The sequence below is a fragment of the Nasonia vitripennis genome, unplaced genomic scaffold (genome assembly GCF_009193385.2).
Source record: "Nasonia vitripennis strain AsymCx unplaced genomic scaffold, Nvit_psr_1.1 unplaced0148, whole genome shotgun sequence".
NCBI classification, from domain to species: Eukaryota; Metazoa; Arthropoda; class Insecta; order Hymenoptera; family Pteromalidae; genus Nasonia; species Nasonia vitripennis.
The window spans coordinates 745,224-766,616 of NW_022279927.1; the positions used below are offsets into that span (position 1 = coordinate 745,224).

Sequence of the window (21,393 nt, forward strand, 5' to 3'; positions counted from 1 at the left end):
TCTAGCCTGCATATATCTTCGTTTAATAATATTAAATCTTCAACAAATTTTCTTTTCCTTCTAGATAAATGATTTAAATTTATTGTATGCGTTAATAGTTTGTTATTCTCATTTTTACTTAATTTTGCTCTTCTATCTACTAGTAGTCTATTTATTTTACTAGAGTGTTGATCTTCTACCTCTATGTATTGCAGTAAATTCTAAAGTTTTAATACGTAAGTTTGTAATGTTGTGTCACCTTTGTTTTCAGTGGTTTCTAATTTTTTTTCTTCTAACATTGTATCCAGGTTTGTATTATCTGTTACTTGTAGTGGGAACGCTTTATTCTCGTTTTCCCTTCCCATGCGCTCCCTCCTAGTTTCCCTGGTTGTTCGTAATTCTGAAGCATCTTTCTGCTGTATGATTATTATTTTTGCATATCGAGCAGAATTTCTCTTGTTGTCTTTCTAGGATTTTAATTTTTTCGCAACTATCTATTTTGTGCCCTGTTTCATTGCAATAGCTACAGTTTACTTAATTATTTTTTCCTCCACTTTCAAGGACTTTTAATTTTTTACACTCGTTTACTACGTGTCCTCCTATTTTGCAGTATTCACAAAATTTTCTCTGAAAATTTCTACTGTAATTATTGCTATTTGTTTGCTGCATTTGTTGCTTATTTTTAAATTTGTTACAGAATTTAGCTGTATGACCATTTTCTTCACATAGTTGGCACTTGGACTGTTGTTTGGCTTTATATTCTGCCACAAGAATCTTTGCTCTTTCGCAGTCTGCCTCTTCATGGCCATTTGCTTCGCAAATCGTACATACTCTAAATGGTAGCCTGCTTTCTCTTATTTTACAATATTTAATTGTGTGGCCTTTCTTATTGCAATTTTTTGCACAATACCTCTGAACAATTCTGTACTGTATGCCCTTTATCGCAATATTCGCATTTTTTCTACGCTATTCGCATTGTATTTGAGCATATATTTGGATTGTGTCCTGTTTCTTTGAATTTCCAGCATACTTCGTAATCTCTTATGTACGGACATTACCTCACATCATGTCCCATTTCTGGACAATATTGGCAGTGATTATTCTATTTTTTGTTAAATCGGCAGGCACTAATTGAATGCCCTGATTGACTGCAGAATTTACAGATTAATTTTATTTTATTTGTAACGTTCCTACAACTATCGGAAAAATGGTCTGCTCCTTTGCAGTATACGCATGCTGCTGAACGACAAAAGAGAGCTTCGTGTTGGAAGTCTCTGCATATTTGGCACGTCAGCACTTTCCGTGTTTGCTCTACTTCTCTTCTGTAGTCTTCGTACACATTATTCACGATGCCTTTATTTATATCTTTCTTTTTCCTTATATCGCTTTCAATTTCTATTGCTACTTTCGAAATATTGTCTACGGTGTTTTCTTGACCTAATTCGTATTTAATTTCTGGTTTAAGTCCTTTTTTATATTTTCTTGCTGCTTCTGCGTCTAAATCATCCTCGAATCTTTTAATTTCTGCAGCCTTAGTCCCTTGTAGTCTTTTCAATTCTTTTATTTTAAATAATATTTTCCTTAGCCTGTTTGTATATTGTACTACTGTTTCTGTTTCTCCCTTAAATATTCTGCCCATTTTTAGCGTACAGCTCATGCATGTCGTCGTCAATCGGGTACAGTGTTCTTACTCCGTTTATTAAGTCATCTATGGTTTTTATTTCGTTGCTGCTGAGTGTTTCTTCTGCTTCTCCTGTCATTCTTACCTTTAGAAGGTTCGTCAAGTTTCCCTCGTCTATTGGGTCTATGAGACTTCTAACTTGTTTTAATCTTTTTATGTAATCCGTTGCTGTCATATTTTTTTCCTCGTATTCTGGAACGTAGCCCGCGACATCTTTCAGATTTAATTTTATTGGAATCACTCCTTCTGCTACTGGAGGAGCCATTGTTATGGTGTTGTCTCTTTCCTGGTTTTGGTTTCCTTCGTTATTCTCTGATTGGTTTGTAGTAGTCGGTTCTTCTTGATTATTGTGTTGCTTATTTGTGATTCTGTTATTACTGCTGCTAAAATTAAATCGTGTTAAGCTTTGATTTGTCTTAATCTCAGAATTATTTTCGTTGTTTTTTTTTTTTTGCTTTGTTAATTATCGGCAATCTCTTGTATGCTGGAAGCTTCCTCTCCGATTCGCTTATTAAAATCTATCAGACTATAATTTCCGTCTAAACTTATGTTTGTAAAAAAATTTGTCGGATAATTGCTGTATAATTGTTTTAAAATGTGGATCTTTCTCGGTTACTAGGCTCTGTTCTACAGAAAATCCTCCTATGTCCGAATATCGCTCTTCTTTTCCGAAGTCAAATATTCTGTCTAAAATTGACTCGTTTGTTTGAGACGCTGTTAAAATTGGTTGAAATGTCGGATTTCTGTGCTGCTTTATACCTGTTGTATAGTCTAAGTTCTTTTCCTGTTTAGCGCTTGATTTTAAGGATTCTTGTTGATCATTAAGGTTTGTTTGCGTATTTTCGTCTGCCCGAATATTAGTTTTCTCTTCAGATTTTCCTTCTGTTTTATTTTTTTCCGGTGCTAATACTTTTGGTATAACTCCTGTATTTCTGATTTTTACTTCTTTCCTTTGCTTATCTTCTTCTTTTGCCGTTTCTTGGTGTTTTACAGGTGAGCGTTGTAGTTTTGAACTCTTGTTGAATGCGTGAATTTCGAGTGCTCCTGTTAATAGGTTTTTTAGATTTGGATTTTGTTGGACTTGCTTCCTAGTAATTCTTGCGTTTTCTGGAGTTTTGTCGTCTGCTGTTGCTTTATTGCTCATTTGTAATTTTCATTACTCGATTAAAAGTATATTATGATTGTTTTACTAAAACCCATTGAGTTTTAAATTGGCCTATTTAGCGTTTGTTTACGTTTTGCTCTACTTCCGCGTTTTTGCTACTGTCAGCAAGTTCAGTAGGTCATTATAATGAACAGTTAATTTAATTACACTATAAGAACGAGCGCAAATAGGTAATTCTACGATACGCCAAGCAGCTTCCATTGGACCTACGTATCTACCTACGTATCAGTCCATGTATTCTGTGATTTCATCATATATTATTGTGTTTTCTTTATATTTATTCATTTTAATATAAGATCGATCGTGTGTAAATATTTATAAATATTTAATACTCATAATGGATGCGCAGTATTCAACATTAATATGGCAATTGTATTTTCTAAGCAGAATTGGATTATACGGAACAACTATAGAATTATCAACTTTTGCAGTTTTTCCATAAAGTTTCTTGTTATAGACGTAGTTTTTGTCTTTATTATTTTGACAACGATATCTTGAAAAACCATTCTTTTCAAATTGTGTTAAATCACAACAGGATTTTGGAAATTTTTTTGAACAAGTTTTTGTAGCTTCATTATAACACAAAGTGTTTTTTGAATGAGGACCATGTAACATATGCTTAAATACTAATTTTTGTAATATTACATCATTATCATCAGGAATTTCAGCTGAAATATAGTTATTAATTTTTTTCAGGATTTGTCAATTTTGACTTATGGTCCAATACTAATAACAAATGTGCATGAGGAAGACCTCTTTTTTGAAATTCAATCACATACACATAAGCAATAATATTTTAAAAAGTTTTTCTACTCAGAATATCATCAAGCATTGCTCGAAATTTACAATAAAATAATCTAACAGTGATTATTGCAATTTCATTGCATGAAGTTTCTGGAGGAAATTTTTGTAACTCTCTTTTCAACTCAGGCCAATTTGGCTTAGTCGTGATTGTTACAAATATATGGACAAATGGTGGACTGCCTATTTTTCGCATTATAGCCATAGGATCAAGAAAACTTTGGTGCATGTATATGTTGACTTTCTGTATATGTTGACAGTAAAACAAACAAATTACCTAATCTTTCGTTATTTTCAAAATTTGCATTATTGTTGAGAGCACTTTTCGATACACGATCTACAAGGCCTTGGTAACATTGTACACGTAATTTTTTTTTATTATATCTTAAAAAATTGAGTCTAAAGTATTCTATAATAACATAAGCTTGAATAATATATTCTTGAGTTAATCTTCCATAATATAGAATAGGGCTGAATTTTGACATAGGCCTATAAGCTAATCGATAAGAGTAATATTGTAATGGAGATAAATTTTTATTATTATTTTGATTTTGTTTAAATATAGAATTTCTTTTTATATTTCCGTAAGGAAACACGATGGGGAAAATCATAGGATCTATATGAATAGATAATTTATTCAGAATAGAAGTTGGACCTATTTCTTTTGGAGGATTTTTTGGATAAACACACAGATCGTAATCTAATGGAATGTCTCCATTTTTTGAAACAATTAATGCTGCACATTCAGAGGTGGATTTATTATATCTTTGTATATGCGTTATTTTGAAGAACTTGAAAAATGATTTCTATATGTTCTTCAACTAACTTTTTATCTTCATTTAATCTCGTTTCAGTAGTTTTCCAATCACCGTACGTATAAATTTGTCCTTTCTGAAATTTATGATTTACAGATTTCTGAATAGAATTTGGTGCAATATGACAAACTTGACCTTGAATTTTCAAGTTGTAAATTCCAGATCGCGAATCATTAACCACGTTTGCTTTAAAAGTTGCAAATATAAAACCGTTATTATAATAACGAATTAATTCCCAAAATTTACTATTACTAAATAATAATTTTTGGAAATCTTTCGGATAATCGCTTAAAGGAGGCAATTTCCCTTTGCCATTATAACAACAACTTTTTTTTGAATATTCTATAGACCAAAATAAAGCATTACAATTTTGATAAATATAATCCATTTCTCCGAAATCTGAGTATTCATCTTTTAATACACACATTTTTTTAATTTTTTGAGTTCGTCTACGTTTATTAATTCTATGTTCATTCATATTTTGTATCACATCCTTTCATCTCTTCGCGTTCAATCTTTCTTCATTTATATTTTCGACCACATCTTTCCGTCTTTCCGCGTTCAATCTTTCTTCGTTCATATTTTCGACCACATCTTTCTGTCTCTTCGCGTTCAATCTTTCTTCGTTCATATTTTTGACCACACCCTTCCGTCTCTTCGCGTTTAATATTTCTTCGTTCATATTTTCGACCACATTCTTCCGTCTCTTCGCGTTCAATCGTTCATTCATATTTGTTACTAAATCTTTTTGTTTTTTTAGTTCTAATCGAATTGCATTCATATTTATGGTTTTATCTTTATTCCGTTTTCTTATTAGTCCATGGGTTCAGATCATTTTTAATAAGTTAAGTAGTGTAGATGCGGGTTTGGATATTTCAATTTCGGGCCGCTGCGCGCTCTCCGTTGTGACGTTGAGCGGCGCGCACGCATGCGTCGAGGCGCACGCCGCCGGCCCGCTCACGCTCACTCTTGTTAGGATCGCCAAACGACTCGTACGTTTGGCTTCCTTGCACTTTTGTACGTTTGCTTTGTAAAGTGAATTTGAGATCTGCCCTTCTAACAAGAGCAATCACTGTTCATTGCGTCGTACTTAAGTGTTCTTGCGTTTTGCGGAAATTTCGCGATCGCGTCGTTCGCGTGTGTGTGTACCTCGAGGCGTTAGGCTAAGTGTGCTTTGGAAAGGTGCCCACATTGTGAACGTGGTTCCTTTCAGGGCGAGCGAGCTGCGGCAACACCTTGTTGCCCTCGTGCCAAGCGTCCACTCACTTTTTAGATTATTATTCACGATGACTGTTGGAATGTTAAGTTATATCATATTTCTTTTTTTTCATTTTAAACATTGGATCGTCCTTTTTAATTTATAATTTTTGTAATATTGAACGTTTATTTTGTTTATATTAAATTCGATGATACATTCGTTTATAATTTTGCCAAAAATTAAAGTTTACATTTTTTTAAATGTCATAATGTCCTACATTTACTGGACCTGTCAATAAAAGTTTTAATGCATTGTTATTATTACTAAAATTTTGACAATAAGTTATTGGATTTATCATTCTTGTACTATGCACTGTAACAGGGACTTGATATAAGTTAAGGGGGCACACCACCTTTGAAATTAAAATAAAACATTTTCATTAAAAATGTATAAATACTTATATAAATGAACCAAATTTTTATTACTATTCTAAGACATAATTACCTTTATTTTGATGGTTTTAGACCTTCTATATACCTCTATAATACCTACGTATAGTAGGGAGTCCATGATTCACTTACCGTAAGATTCCATAGGAACAAATGGCCCAAATGAGCTCTAACTCCAGGATATTGTTTAAAAGTACATTAGTTATGGTATGAATGAGGGGATTTAGTTTAAATTTCATAGAAAAAGTTTTATAAGCATATTACTGATTTTTTTATCAATATTTGATTAATTTTAACATTACTATCATGTAACTTTTTTAATGAATTTTTAATGAAAAATTTTGATTTTAATTTCAAAGGTGGTGTGCCCCCTTAACAAATGCAACTATTTCAATTTCTCTGCCAAATCTACCATCTACTGCCATTTAACTTCTGTAAATATCTGCATTTGTTATTTTTACAATATAGGATCGATCCGTTTCAATATAAGTTTTGTAACATTCCCAATTTTGAACAATATATTTTATAATTATCGTTTTTACTTTTTCATATTTATCTTCAGTATTATATAAAAAGTATAAAAAAAGCACGAAATAAACAATTCCCATCACTAATTATTTGTGTTTTGAATAAATTCTGCAGACATATTAAATTCTGATTTTTTGATTTTAAATAGACATATAACAAAATATAATAAATAGAATAAATCTATTTAAATTTCATAAATAGCAAAAATCTGATAAAAAAGCTTATTCTTTTACAATTTAATAAATAAAATATTAATAAATACATTACATTTATACAATAAATATTACCTTCGAATATTGGCGATGCTTCACTAAGAAGTACTCAAGATAATAACAGCAGTATTACGGAAAGATTTTCAATTTCAATTTTAATAACAATTTTTTAATTAATTTTACAGTTGTTTGACAATGTAGTGTAATTGCTACAATCAACTGCAATAAAAAATATAAAACTGTCATGCAAAAAATTTTATATTTTAAAAGGTTTTAACATAAACAGAAATTCCAAATTGACATAACCCAAGTAGGCTAATACGTGTGTAACTTCTTAAAAGTAGAGGAAAAGAGCTTAAATCAGAGCTCTAAAATGATCGCTTAGATCAAAGGTTATAAGGATTTGAAAATAAAAAAATCGTTGGCTTTCGAGCCTGATTCCAAACATCCAGATTTTTTATCGACCAACAACTTTACCTCGCGCGTGTATGTACGTACGCACATTATTCGATTGATGAAAAGTCGGACGGCTACGGCAGTCGGCTTACGCGAAATAAGATCAATTGCCGTCGTCGTGAGGACATAAATGCTGCTGCTCTGATTACCTTCTCGTTTCCGCGTATGGAATTCCATGTAACTGTGGATATTGAAATCGGCTCGAAATCGACAATAGGCCGAAAGAAAAAAAATTCAAGCACATCCTTTTTTTCTTAACACACGAAAAATGCATGCGGGTTGAGCCGCTGCACCAATACGCGCGGCTGTAATTTAGAAAGACGACGATGGTAAGCAGTTGTGCAAACAGTTTTCCGTTACATATACACGTATAAGAATGTATGAATGCAAATATATTTTTCTCCGTCACGCGAAAAATGCCGATGAGCTTAGATAGCTTTAATAAGAAAGCCTGTTAAGCGCTGGGTTTGCAACAACTTATCTATCTCGCCCCGATTGTAGAGAGATATATTAAGGTTAACTAAACGTCCATAATTTAAAATACATAAGACGTATTTGAGCTATATTAGATTGAATTTTTTCTCAACATATATGTTACATGGAATGAAAGAAAGAGACGTACTTAATAATACACGCACTCTCATTTAACCTCTATATAAAGGAACAACCTAATAAACGATATAATTCACTCGATTAATAGTTTATATGTATTACCTTGAATGAATAAAAAATGCTCTCCAAAAAACTCCTTCAAGTTAGAAACTGTAACAACAGCAGCAGCAAACATTTAAAAAACGTCTAGGTTAACAGTTCATTATCTTATCAATCCCTTATCTGGTTCTTCTTCGGGACAAATAAAAAGTGATGAATACGTATCTTAAATATATGTAATAGAATTCGCGTGTGTAACTTAAACTTACCTGTGTGGTTGATCACGCACGCGCCGGCGACACGTGTCCGCTGACGGACCAAAATTCGCCAATAGTGGGCTATTACGATTCATGGAGATGAAAAAAAAAATAATAAATAAAAATAAATTACTCTGAATAAATCGACTCGAGTGCGATCGGCCGGCGTTTGATTTTTCGAGTGGCTCTTTCACGGACTCGCTCCTGTCGTGTACTTATATTTATTCTCTCTCTCTCTCTCCGGAGGTAAAGCACGACGATGAATCTCGACGCCGCAACGCGAGTAGCTGCTGAAATTTGATCCAATGCCGTGTATAATCGCGACGCATGTATTACGCTTGTTCTGTTTCTTTTATCCGTGCCATGTATTACGCTTGTTTTCTTATCTTTATCTGTATCACCTGAGCTATGCTTGATACTTCTAGTAATGTTATTTCTACTCGAAATTACTTCACGTCTGTTTATTACGATTTTATTTTGTTCAATGCGGTTATATTCACGCTACGATATTGCGTCGGTTTACGCGACAATTTTTTTCAATCTACTTGTATTTAAAATATGTTGATTTGCACTATTATTTATGTTTCTTTTTATTCAGTATTATTGTAGTTTAGTAGGCTTTACTATTATTATTTTTATATCGAGTGATTTTACTCCTATTTTTATTAATTTCGTATCGGAACCAATTGTTACGCCCTGACTACCCTTTATAGAATGGTCAAAACGTAATAATATGAGTAGTGGCAAAGGCTGTAATAAATGTTAATTTGCGCCTAACACTCTCACTGTTAGTAAATAAATAAGAAAAACTTACCTTTGAATACTGCAATGTCTAGTCTACAGAATGCAGATTCAAGTTCGTACTAGATGGATAGGATTTCGTTGTAAAGAAATTTTAAAACACGAATTCTATTCCACTGTAACTCTATTGTTTATTTAGCTAAATATATAAAATTCTCTTAGAATATTGTTCACTTTTAACAGAGATGAAATGCGATTTTTATATTTATAATTGAAGCTGCTTTTGGAAATAAAGTATCGCCAATTGTCGAACCGACGCGTACAAATCTCGCGACTGACTACGAACTGCTCATTTGAGCGCGTGTAAGACTTTTTAAAACCTTTGTTCGTAACGTAATTTTTGTAATATTCACAAACTTAAAATTACAGAAAATGTATACATTAAAAGTAGCGCTCGCTTACAACGTCGCGAATTGCTGATTGATCATTTCGCTGATTCGACACTGACATGCATTCGACCGTGTGTCGAAACTGTACAGCGCATGGAATGCATTCTTCTTTTGATAGTTTGAATTTCAATGTTTGTATTCTAATGATTATCGTGCTTTCAGTTTTTTAAATAAATTTATGCGATGAGTCGCACGACGTGACATATCATAGAAAAATTAAGCTTTTTATCTCACCGTAAGATTATTAAGCGACGGATTTATCAAGTATGTTCATAGTAGTGTAGAATACCGCCAGTAAATAACAATGACGTTAGGAAAACAATGAAATTATAAATCGTATTAAACAATAAATTGATAAATTTATTCGAAATACGTAATTGCCATTTAACTATTTAATTTCTGTTATGGAAGAATTTGGCTAATTCTCCCTCAAAAATATATTATTTGTTTTTTTAATGAGTCTGATGTACACGAACAGCTATACAGTTGTCAAGCAAATCCGTAAGGAATGAATGAATGATTTGCACGACTTGCTTGTGCGATCAACACTCTCACTCTCTCCTTTCTATCTCATTAATTATGTGATCCCAATTAAAATTTATCTCAATTTCTTACCTTGATCTTTTTGATATGTGAGAGACACAAATGGTCCGATCTTTTCCAAATAATATTTAGTGATTTTGAAAGATGGATTGAACAAAATACTCCAGTTTATTAAAACCAAAATTCCGTTGTATTTATTCCTTTTTTTTTATTTTCGACCAAAAACAATCCTGAACCAATGAAATCCTCACTAAACCGAAAATAAATGACTTTTCTCTTAATTGATTCTAAAAGATGAATTTCTTTCTTTGTCTAATTGACTCTACAAAAATCCAAACTCTTGGATGAACTCTTAATGGTCCGCCGGCTTCGTCGTCCGATCACGGAGTGAGAGAGCAGCGTGGTTCGAGAGCGCTCGGAAGAGGTTCCGGACCTCCCACGCTATCGCCAGCTCACTTCCCCTTAGCCGCGTTACAGTGTCGACGCTTGTTGCACTCATTAGACCTTACGGGGCCTGGCAACTAATTTCGCGCCGAAACTGCAACGTAGCTCCGCACGTGAGCCTCTAGCCGTTGGCGGGGAAGTTGTTTAGGTTAGCAAGATTCTTAGCCACTTGATACTCTTGTGGCCTTGAGTCTCGCTGTACCTTTTTACGCGTGCAACTTTCTCGAACCTACTTTTGAAATTATTATTTCAAATGCGAGATCGGGAAAGTTGTCACGTAACATCCTCTCCCCCTTGAGAATGTTTCTCGTCCTCGAGAAACAATTATGGTACCGTCGAATTGTGTTACGTGGTCCCGTAAGTGGAAATTGTAGATGGAAAAGAATTGTCATCGTGATTGAGCAAGGAAGAAAAGAATTTTGTCAGAGATATTCGATAAATTAGGAGGGACAAGGTGTTTTAATTTACTGTTGACTCCCTTTTTTTTGTATTTGTATTGGTCTCCAGTCAATTTATGTTGTTTCTCTTCCCTTAAATTTGATATTTTTGTAACCTTTTGGGTTTTTGCTCAGCACATGACCTATATGTGTTCTATCATGTGTTGATGCTTTTGACTATGGTTTTATTTTTTTTTTTATTATTACAAGCTTATGATTGCTTGCTTGAATTACACACCTGGTGTGTTTGATTAATGGGATTCTAAGCAGAGAACAGCCTTTGACGAGATTTATGTGAGTCCAAGAAATTTTTTTTTTTTTATTAGGGTAGGTGGCAGTGGGGTTTATCGAATTACTCTTTTTTTTATTATTTATGGGTATTGTTTCAACTAATATTCCACTTTCTTTTGTTGTTGTAGTCCGTGGTCTTACATTGGGTGTCTTACATGCTAAATTGTTAGTATTTTTCGATTTCCTGCGCTAACTACTTGTCTTATGTTTAGATACTTTATTTTGTTAGTTTATAATGTTATATTTTATGTTATATTTATTTGAATACATGAGGGTTGCAATCAAAAACTTAATGTAGAATAAAAATATAAAAGTATGTTATTTATTTCTTTGGGTCCCGCTATTTTTTGGTACCATGTTACAAATGTAATATGTATATTGTGACAGTTGCGCATAACTATAAAGACTCATTTTGTCTTCTTGTTCTTCGTTGTTTTGCTCTTCATTATCCTTGACCCACAGTAGTTGTTCTGCTCCACTTACTGGATTAGGATTTTGGTCCATTGTCGTTTCTAGTGGGTCTGTCTCGCCATGTTGCTGCAGTTCTTCTAGGCCCATTTCTTCTATTATAATTACATCAGGCGATGCGGATTCCTTTCTGTCTGTTGCGTGTTGCTGGTCATTTTGCGTGGACCTCTCTTCTTCTATAGGTTTTTGTGGAATCCCTTTGCATTCTATTGCATGGGTGTCTATGTGTTTGTACTCAAAGTATTGTCTGCATTTTTTGTGTAGTTCCAACTTTTCTCCGTTCTGTATTTTGCACACAAACTCATGGTCCAATTTGTTTCTGTGGTCAGCGAGTTTTCCACAGATATGGTGCCTTTTCCTATATTGTGTATCTTGCTTCTTAACATGTCTCGGCGTCGCCCATCTCTGTTTGAATCTTTCGATGCAGTGGTCGATTGGACGGATTGGCGGAATGGTGTGCCTGGCTCTTGATTTTTGTGCAACACAAAAGTTATATGGTCCAATGGTCCAAATATGCCAAAAATTCTCGCGAACTCTTTGAATTTCATGCCCAACGGTACCTGGGCACAGAGTCGCAGTCCCGCTGCATCATCCAATGGCCCGGTTACTACTGGTGACATCGGTACAGGTTTCTCGCTTGGTTTGGTTTGCGGTTTTGCCGATAATGGTGATGTTATCGGCGTTGCAAATAATGGTGGTCGTAATGCGGGTGGTAAAAATGTAAGACAGATTGTGGTACTATTCCTGTAGCTGGTACCATGGGTGTAGGAATGTCCAATAGTGGTTGGTCCTTTGTAGTTGTATCAGGCGTCATGTTGTTTGATTTCTTTATTTGCCTTATCACATAGTCCCTGTATATTTTTTCAATATCACATGGTCCAAACTGTTTTAGATCTGCTGCTATGTGCGTTGGGTTTCCCCTTATACTTATTACTATGGACTTTTCGTTTATTTTATTTACGCTTATCACTTCTCTTGGTTCTTCCAGGATTGCTGATAATATTTGTTTTTGCTCGGTGATGAATCCAGTGTTCTGGTGGTCCTGATAATAGTTTAGGGCTGTTGCACCTAGACCCTGTTTGTATTCATTGGGTATGGCTTTTACTGGTTCTATTCTACCCTGTAAATTTTTACCTAGTCCTTTTCCTTCTATGTATCCCATTTTTTTCAGTATGTTGTGCGATTTTGGCCTTGTGTACGCTTTGAGCGCTTTTTGCTTATCGTCTTCATTTGCATATTGCACGTCTGCCATATATAGGTATGAAATTGCTGTCGATTTGATAGAAATGACACATGGTCCATGTATCATGAAGTTCTTCATGGCACTATCCTCTCTGCCTTTGAATTTTATGTGGACCTTGGTGCCTCCCATGTCCGTAATGTCTAAGATGTCCACTTTGTTTTGATTCATTTTCCTGTAACAAAGAGAAAATGAAAGATAAAAGGTATGATTGTATGGTATGGTATAGCATATTTAGTCATGCAGTTTATTTATCTTTAGGGGTTCCTAGTTTTTCGTCCATTTATTATTATGGGGTTTGATGATGTTGGTTTCTTTTTATTTTTCTTTGGTCTTAGTTGATTATTTATGGAAATTTGGTTATGGGGGTTGGGTAGTGTGGGTTAAGCTTTGTTGTGTGAGTGTATTAATTTGTATTTATGAAAGATATCAGTTCTGCGAAAACGCTGGTCATCATTTATCTTTTATTCGTGTGTGTGTGTGTGTGTGTGGATTTTAGGTTGAGTTATGAGAAAGAAAATACATTCAAGAGACGTAGCAGAACAGGTCCACTAACAGCAAGAGAAAATGGGCCTTATTCACCTATTTCCGTGATTGCTCTATTTAGCGAGTGGGAGGTTTAGTTTGTGGATTTAACCTTCAGGCTACTGTTGTCCATGGCTTATCAAGAGACAACAATATTTCGTGTCTGAATGTGTGAGTTGAATAAAGGAAAAGAAAGATTCTACGTTCACGTATGTGGTGACAGAACATTTTTTGTTTCAGTGGGTTATGTGAGTTAGGTTTCAACTTGATTTAAAGGATATTATTGCACGTGGTTCAACGCTATGCATTAATGTTCCCCTTTCTATTTCTGTTTGTTTAATGCTTGTGTTGTGTTTGTGTGTTTTTGTGTGTGCGGTTAGTTTGTTAATTAGGTTCATGATAGGAGGAGAAATATTTTTGGTTGCAATGGAGTTTTTACTTTATTTTATTTTTTAGAGTTTTCATCTACATCCATCTTTTCTAAAACATTTTTAGGGGTATTTTTATTTTCAACGCGAGTTACAAAATACGAGTTAGTTGGGTCCAGTTAAAAAATTAAACGTTTTTCTTGATTTATGGTGGTGTCTCGTTCTGGTTCGACTTCTATGGTGTCACTTGGTTTTGACATCTCTGGTAACTTTGATAGTTTTGGTAGCTTTGATTCTACGATGTTGCTTATCGTTGGTACTTTTTGTTGAATTATTTCCGGATTAACCTCCTTTCTGATCTTAGTTAGCATGGGAACATGCTGAGGAGTTACTGTTCCGGTGGAAGAAGTTGTCGTGAGGCTCTCGCAACTGGTCCATTTAGATTGTTTCCTGCAAATTTGGTCATGCAATTCATACAGACTTATGTCGATATCTTTCTTGCAATATGGGTGGATATTTGCATTTGTTCTATTTTCGCTCTGTTTTCTCTTTCAAGGTTCAGCAAAGGTTGCCTTGTATATTGGGTCACTATTTTTGCTTGCTGTTTCTGCGTCAGATTCTTCAAAATATTGAACGTATCCGTATGATAAACGTCCTTTTTTGTCTCGTATGGTCTCATAATATACCATTTTTCCAAACTTCGCAAAGTACTAGAAAAAGGCCTCATCTTTTTCTTTGTCGATGCCTTGCCAGGGTAAAATACAAAATAGCCTATTTTTAGTCATTTCTCTTGTTTGCTGCGTGTTGGTTACTACTCGTACTTCGCTTTGGACTGAAGGGTTTCTTTTTGCTGGCATAGGGATGTTCTCATTGGTTAGGGTCCTTCTTATCGGTACTGGTACTGCTCTAGCTGGTCTTCAGAACTTATTTTCTCTTATGATTATGGTTTTCAAGTCTCTGGCTCGCATGGTCTCCATTATTGTATCATAATTTATATTGATCTTTTTGCTTCCGGGGTCTGTTAGGTGTTTTTCAGTAAAAATGCACCGTGGTTTCCCAACTTGTTCAAATTCTCGCACAACGGTCCAAACTGGTACTTGTCGCAGAATATTGATACGCTTGTAGTTGACGTCGTCATCTTCCCACTTTCTGTAAATATAGATTTTTTTGTGTTTGGGTGTTAGGGAATGTGCTATTAATGCTTGGTTTATGTACAGGTGTATGTTAATAATCGCATTCTGCTTCGTTTTTAAATTGGGTTTCTATTATGAATGATTTGGATTCACTTAATTTATTGCATTTTGATTTAGATGTACTAGGGGTCTCTGTTAGGTTTGTTTCAATTATGGGGTTATCGCGATTTGGTTTGTTAGTTTGGGGTACTTTATATGTTTGCTTATTTAACTTTGGGCAGGGTATGATCATTCCGCATTTCATTCCCATTATTAATGCTATTATGCCTGCTATCATAACCAGTTGGAAGGTTAGACCACTATATAGAAGTGTATTTGTTTTATATTCTCGCCTTTTGTGTTCTTTCAATTCACTTAATTTTTCTATCATTTGTTTTAGGGGTTTGGCTTGGCTAAAGTCAGATTTAGGTCCAATTATGTCAATGTTTTGGTGTGCAATGTGATCAAGATTCTGGTCTTTTTCATTTAGAATGGAGTACATGTCATGTATTTTTAAGTTAATTTCGGGTTTATACAAATATGTGGTTCGACTGAATTTGGTTTCTTGTCCAAATATCATTCTGTCTGTGGCCCTTCCAACGCACGTTGGTGAGAGTCGTATTATTCCGGCTTTCTCCAGTTTTATTTTTGGTTCGTGCATGAAATTTGCATTTGTTCTGGTTTGATAACTGAGTATAGCCAGGATTGGTCATTTTTTTAATATTTCCATTGGGTTTTTGCATTGGTTCCATATCTTATGTCAAAAGTTTTTAGTGCTGCCGTGTTGGGGTTCAATAGCATTGTTACTTCACAGTCTTTCGATGTCGGTGTGCTCTCAAGTGGACCAAGTGTTGGGCATATGAGGGCATAATGCATTTTGGCACATGTGATTGTGGGTTCCGCATTGAATTTAACGTATTTTTCTTGATTAGAATTTACTGCCAAATATTTGTGCGATGGTTTCACGAATAATATCTCCGTTGTTTGATTTTGCTCATTTTGTGGCACTGCCACGGAATGTAGTCGGTAGATTTGATATGGTTCTTTGACCACTAGGGGTACGTGTATCACGGCAATGGTCCTTCCATCTTGATGGATTGCGTCGACTTCTGATATTTTGGTTATTTCTTCTATTCTCAAGTGTTCTGTGGGTATGGCAAAGTCCAGATTTTCGCTGGTTCTTTTTACGTCCGTCATAATTTGATGTAGCATGTTTGTTGTTATAAGTTACGGATGGATCTTTCGTTCTTTCAGGTATCTAAGTACTTTTAAGACCTTCTCGTTGCTTTTTATTAAGTGGTCCAGTGTTGATTCCAGGCGTCTCACGTATACGGTTATTTCTATTAGATGTTTTAGTCCATCTTCTTCTTTTAACATTTTGTTTACTGTTTTGGTTAAGCTTGCTTTGAATCCTTGGATCACTTTCTGGTGGTTTTTGGTTATATTATATAGTTCTTCAAATTGCGCTGAGACTATGTGCGCATTTTGGTCCATTATGTGCACGATTTTCGTTTTGTCCTGAAATAACGTGTCTCTGTTCTTGTTGATGTTGTCCACGTCATCAGAGGTGACTAGACCGAATAAACTTTTGCTTATTGAGCCTATTATTCCTAGGGGTGCTATTCTTTTCACTCGAATGCTTCTGGGGTTTCTCACTGTTGGATACGATTGGTGTGTCATTGTTTTAATGGTTTCGTTTATTTGCTTTTGCACTTCTTTCAAGGTTTGGTCCTTCAACTTTATGAGATCTAGTCCAAATGCATGTTTGCATTTGGTCTCTTCGATTCGCGTCAAACAGCTACAATTACATCTCTACAAGACGGCCTTGTATGAGTCCAATGGCGCGTGTATGTGCATGAATTCATCTACGTCGATGTAGATTTGAATTTTCCAGTCAGCTCTTTTTGTCCTCATGACGTCCACTCTCTCGAAGTAGATGCCAGGATTCGGGTCCAATGGGTCTATTTGATATGGGGGTTGACTTTGGGCCATTATTATTATGAAAAATTATGATCAAAATTTTATTTAATTTATTCATCCTGCAAATTTAGATATGAGTTAGTGACAGTTCATAAAATTTAATTTTATAAATATATTGTTTACAATTTATTTACATTTATATGCGGTTAATTAATCAGAATTGGTATCAGAGTTATCCTCTACGTGCTTTAATTTATCAATGTGTTTTCTAATTCTTTTGCCATTAGGATATTCTAAAATTACATTTTTCATACCAATGAATTCAATGATTGTTAAGGGTTTGTTTCTATATGCGTCAAACTTACTGACTCGGGGTTCGTTAATTAACCTAGCATATCCGCCCACTTTGCCCTTAAACGCTCTAACTTTTTTGTCATATCTCGCTTTTGTTTTGACTTTGTTAGCTATTTGGGTTTCGCCTGCTAAAAATTTCATCTCCTCCAATCTTAGTACTAGATCTCGCTTGTAAACATTATAGGTTCTTAATTTTTCATCAGATGGTATCCTTAAGGGAAAACGAGCTACCCTCCCATAAACCAGTTCGAAAGGGGTAAAATTGGTTGCCGCGTGTATGCTAGTATTACACGTGAAGGTGCCAAATGGTGTCAGATGGTCCCAATCATCATATTTCTCAGAATATATTCTGATGATTTCTATGAGCGGAGCGTGACTTCTTTCTAGTGATCCATTTGTTTGAGGTCTATATCCTGAAGTTGTTAAATGGTTTATTTTAAATAACTTTAGTAGAGATTCAACTATGTTCGACAAGAAACTGGTTCCTCTGTCTGAAAGTATTGCTCTCGGCGCTCCAAATTGGTAAATGAGGTATTTCGTCAATGCATCAGCAATTGTGGTTGCATGTAGGTTTTTGATGGGTATTGCTATGAGGTACTTTGTTAGATTACACTGCATGGTTAGCAAATGGCAATTTCCTCTCGGTGTCATTCTAAGTTTCCCTACGGTATCTATTGACACTTTGTCGAAAGCCTCTATTGGTGTGTCCGAGATGATCATTGGTTCTCTTGTCTTGTATCGTTCTATTTTCTGTTCCTGGGAATCACAATTTTTATTTAGCGGTTCCAAGTCTGGTGGTGTAGGTATAAGAAATAGCATGGTTGGTTCCGGTGGCTTCGAAAATCTTATGTCTATTATTGACCCTTCTTCGGCCTCTATCTCGCTCAGTACTCCTAGTTTGCTTTTACTTTTGAGTTTGTTTCGGGGTGTACTGTTGGCTGTAGGGCTGTCACTTTTTATCGTAGGTATCGCAGATAAGGTTCTTCTTACTGGTGGAGGTATAATATCTGTTACATTGTCGACGTCTGATTCATCTCCTGTATTTTCTTGACCTGATGCTTCTTGTAGTTTCTCTCGTGCTCGTTTTATTAGTTTCTGGACACCTTTTCTCCATACATTGTCTACGTCACTTTCGTTTTCGAACCTTGGGTCCGACATGTAGATGGTTTTACGCACGTCTTCTGACACATTGTCATCATCTGAGAAATGTGAAGGTAGTTCTAGTTGTATCTCTATTTCAGTCCCTGATTCGCTGATATCCGCTTCTTTATCCATTTCATATCTTCTCATACTCTCTTCAAATTTTCTACTAGCCTCTTCCACTTCCTGTTTTGTCAGAGTTGTTTTTACGGACAGGTTTTCTATTGAGTATTCATCAGTGTTTTCTTCACTTTGAGATCCTTCTACTGTACTTAACTCGATGGCAATATTACTTATAGTTTTGTCTTGATTGTCCTCCGAAGAGGATATCTCATATTTCCTGCTTTTCGTCATCTGTTGTTTCTGAGTCTTCCACTCGTAACCCACTGTATCTAGGGTCTGGCAATGGTGGTTTATCTAAGTCGCTGTCTTCGTTGGCTGTGGACGATAGTCATGACGGACGATCTTCTAGACGGGTTCACTGTCATAGAAGTGTCTGAATCTATGTTGGACGAACTTTCTGGCAACTCTCAACTGGCTTTGACAGAGGTCATTTCTGTTGTCAATTTTTCAACCCTGGTTGACACTTTCGCTTGTACGGGTTTCTTTGGATCGATGGTTTTGAATGTTTTGGTTGCTTTTCCTTGTTTAATGTGCTGCCCTACTGGACTTGGTATCTATGTGCGTTTCGCTCTCGTTCTCTGTGCTATCACGCTATGATCTAGTTTAGGTGGTTCTTTATTTATTTTAGCCCCTATGGGTCTGCCTCTGGGTCGGGGTGCAGTGGTCTTTTCGGATGCTGATTGAGCTCTGCTGCGAAAGCCGGTGTTCTGCGTGGGCCCCTTGTTTTTAGTTTTATTTTGATCTTCTTGTTTTCTCATCAATTACCATTACTTTGATTCTTGGCAAATTTTCGTTAATTTCCTTTTCAGTCATTTCTGGAGGATTTCTTGACAAAATTCTTATTTAATTTTCCAGGTTTGTATTTAAATGTGTATTCATAACCTGTGAACCTGAACATCCACCTCATGAGTCTTTGTCCAGGGTCTTTTCTGCTATGCATCCAATTTAAAGGTTTATGGTCGGACACCAGTGTGAATTTACGGCACAATAAATATGGTCTAAACTGATGTAGAGCATATAGTACCGCTAAGCATTCCTTTTCAGTGGTGGAATAATTTTTTTCAGCTTTGTTTAGTGCCCTCGATAAATATTGGACTCGGTGATCAAATCCGTCCTTTTCTTGACTCAAGACTGCTCCGATTGCGTAGTCTGATGCATCAGTGGTCAGAGTGAATTCTTTATTGAAGTCAGGAAATTGTAGTATGGGTTCTTCCATGAGGCACTGCTTTAATTTTTCAAAACTTTCCTCGCACTTTTCGGTCCACTCAAATTTCGCATTCTTTTTCAATAAGTCATTCAATGGTTTTGCAATTTTAGCAAAATCTTTAATGTACTTTCGATAATAGCCAAACATTCCAAGTACTTCTCTTATATTCTTCGCGTTTTTGGGTATAGCTAATTTAGCTATGGCTTCAACTTTCTCTGGATTTGGTTCCACGCCTCTTGTACTGATTATGTGTCCTAGAAAACCCACTTCTTTTCTGAAAAATTCAATTTTGTCTGGTTGTAGAACTAATTTCGCCTCCCTCAGTCTTTGCATCAAATTTCTAATTCTGCTTTCATGCTCTTGTAAATCTTTGCTGTAAACAATGATGTCATCTAAATACACAAGCATTTCAACGTTTTGAAGTCCTCTAAGTACTTTTTCCATTAGTGTTTAGAAAGTCGCTATGGCATTTTTCAATCCTTCTGGCATTCTGGTGTACTAATAATGTCCGTTGATAGTGAATGAAAAGTACGTTGCACCTCCTAATTGGTCCATGATATCTGCAATATTTGGTAATGGATATGCATCTCTGATTGTTTTCTTATTTAATTTTCTAAAATCAATAACCATTCTCCATCGTGGATTGCCATGACTGTCAGGCTTCTTGGGTACTATCCAAATAGGTGAGTTGCACGGAGAATTAGACTCTCTTATGATTCTGTCTCTCAATTTCTTTTCCACGCTGTCTCTTACAAGTTGCTTATGTTGCGGAGGATGTCTATATTTCTTGGTATTGATGGGTACATCGTTTTCTAGATGTATATGATGTTCAATTATATCTGTGCATGGAAGTTTGTCTCCTGCGAGCAGAAATCGGTCCAAGTAGTCTTCGATGATTCGATCGACTATGTCCAATTCTTCTCGATTTAAGTGATCTCTTCTGATTGCTTCTTTTTTCTAGTCTCTTTATTTGGTTCACAATCATGTCGTCATTAAATTTACTGTCAGTTTCTTGCAGAAAATCTGGTCCTGTGTCAAATGGTATAAGTTCTTTTGGATCCACTTCTATGATTACGTTTTCTTCGATCGCCATCATTTTGCAAGTATTATTTACATTAGTTACTACACCTTCTCCTAGAAATAGATGTTTGTTTCCCACATCTATTCTTGGTATGCATCCTTCTTTTAGTTCGGTTATGAGATTGATTTGAATCACTTGTCGGGTTCTGTTTACAGTTCCTCCAATTTGATCGGCTACATTCTCATCATTTTGTTTTATAGGCTCACTTTTCTCACTTAGGGCAGATTCTACTTTTAGCACTTCATTTGTTTGTTTACACTTATATCCTCTCTTAACATTTCTCGGATTGTGTTCCTCTTCATGTCCAATGAACGGTATGGGGTGCATTACATCTACGCTTATCATTAGTGCATTTTTATAATACGATATTACAGCTTCTTCTTTCTTTAGGTAATTGCGTCCTAACATCCCATCAAATGAAATAGGAAAATCGTCCGATATTATTTGAAATTTCACTGGGGTGCCTTTTATATCTAAATATATTGATGCGTACGTCTTCACAGTTTGGTTTGTGATTCCGCCTAGCTCTCTAGCGTCAGCAGTACAGATGGGCATATCATCATCCAATACACTTGCTTTAATTAAGTTTACTGTGGCTCCTTTGTCAATCATGAATTCCACACATGGTTTAGTAGTTCGAACTGGTATTCTTATTCTTACTGCTGTGGCCTTGTCGTCCTCCCAATCAACATTTTGAG

At 35.4% G+C, this 21,393-nt stretch overlaps 1 protein-coding gene across 11 annotated transcripts in view; it reads right to left on the reverse strand.

The window, feature by feature from the left end:
* LOC107982149 (dipeptidase 1) overlaps window positions 1-21,393 on the reverse strand; it is a 662,392-nt gene that overhangs the window by 135,595 nt on the left and 505,404 nt on the right. Inside the window, exon 12 of one of the 11 annotated variants that reach the window (XM_032602227.1) lies at window positions 11,393-12,980. The exons of the other annotated variants lie outside the window; for them this stretch is intronic. Within the exon in view, the coding sequence (XP_032458118.1) occupies window positions 12,973-12,980 (8 nt within the window). The 3' untranslated portion in view covers window positions 11,393-12,972. Of the gene's footprint in view, window positions 1-11,392; window positions 12,981-21,393 lie in introns of those variants that run through there. 11 annotated transcript variants of the gene reach the window in all.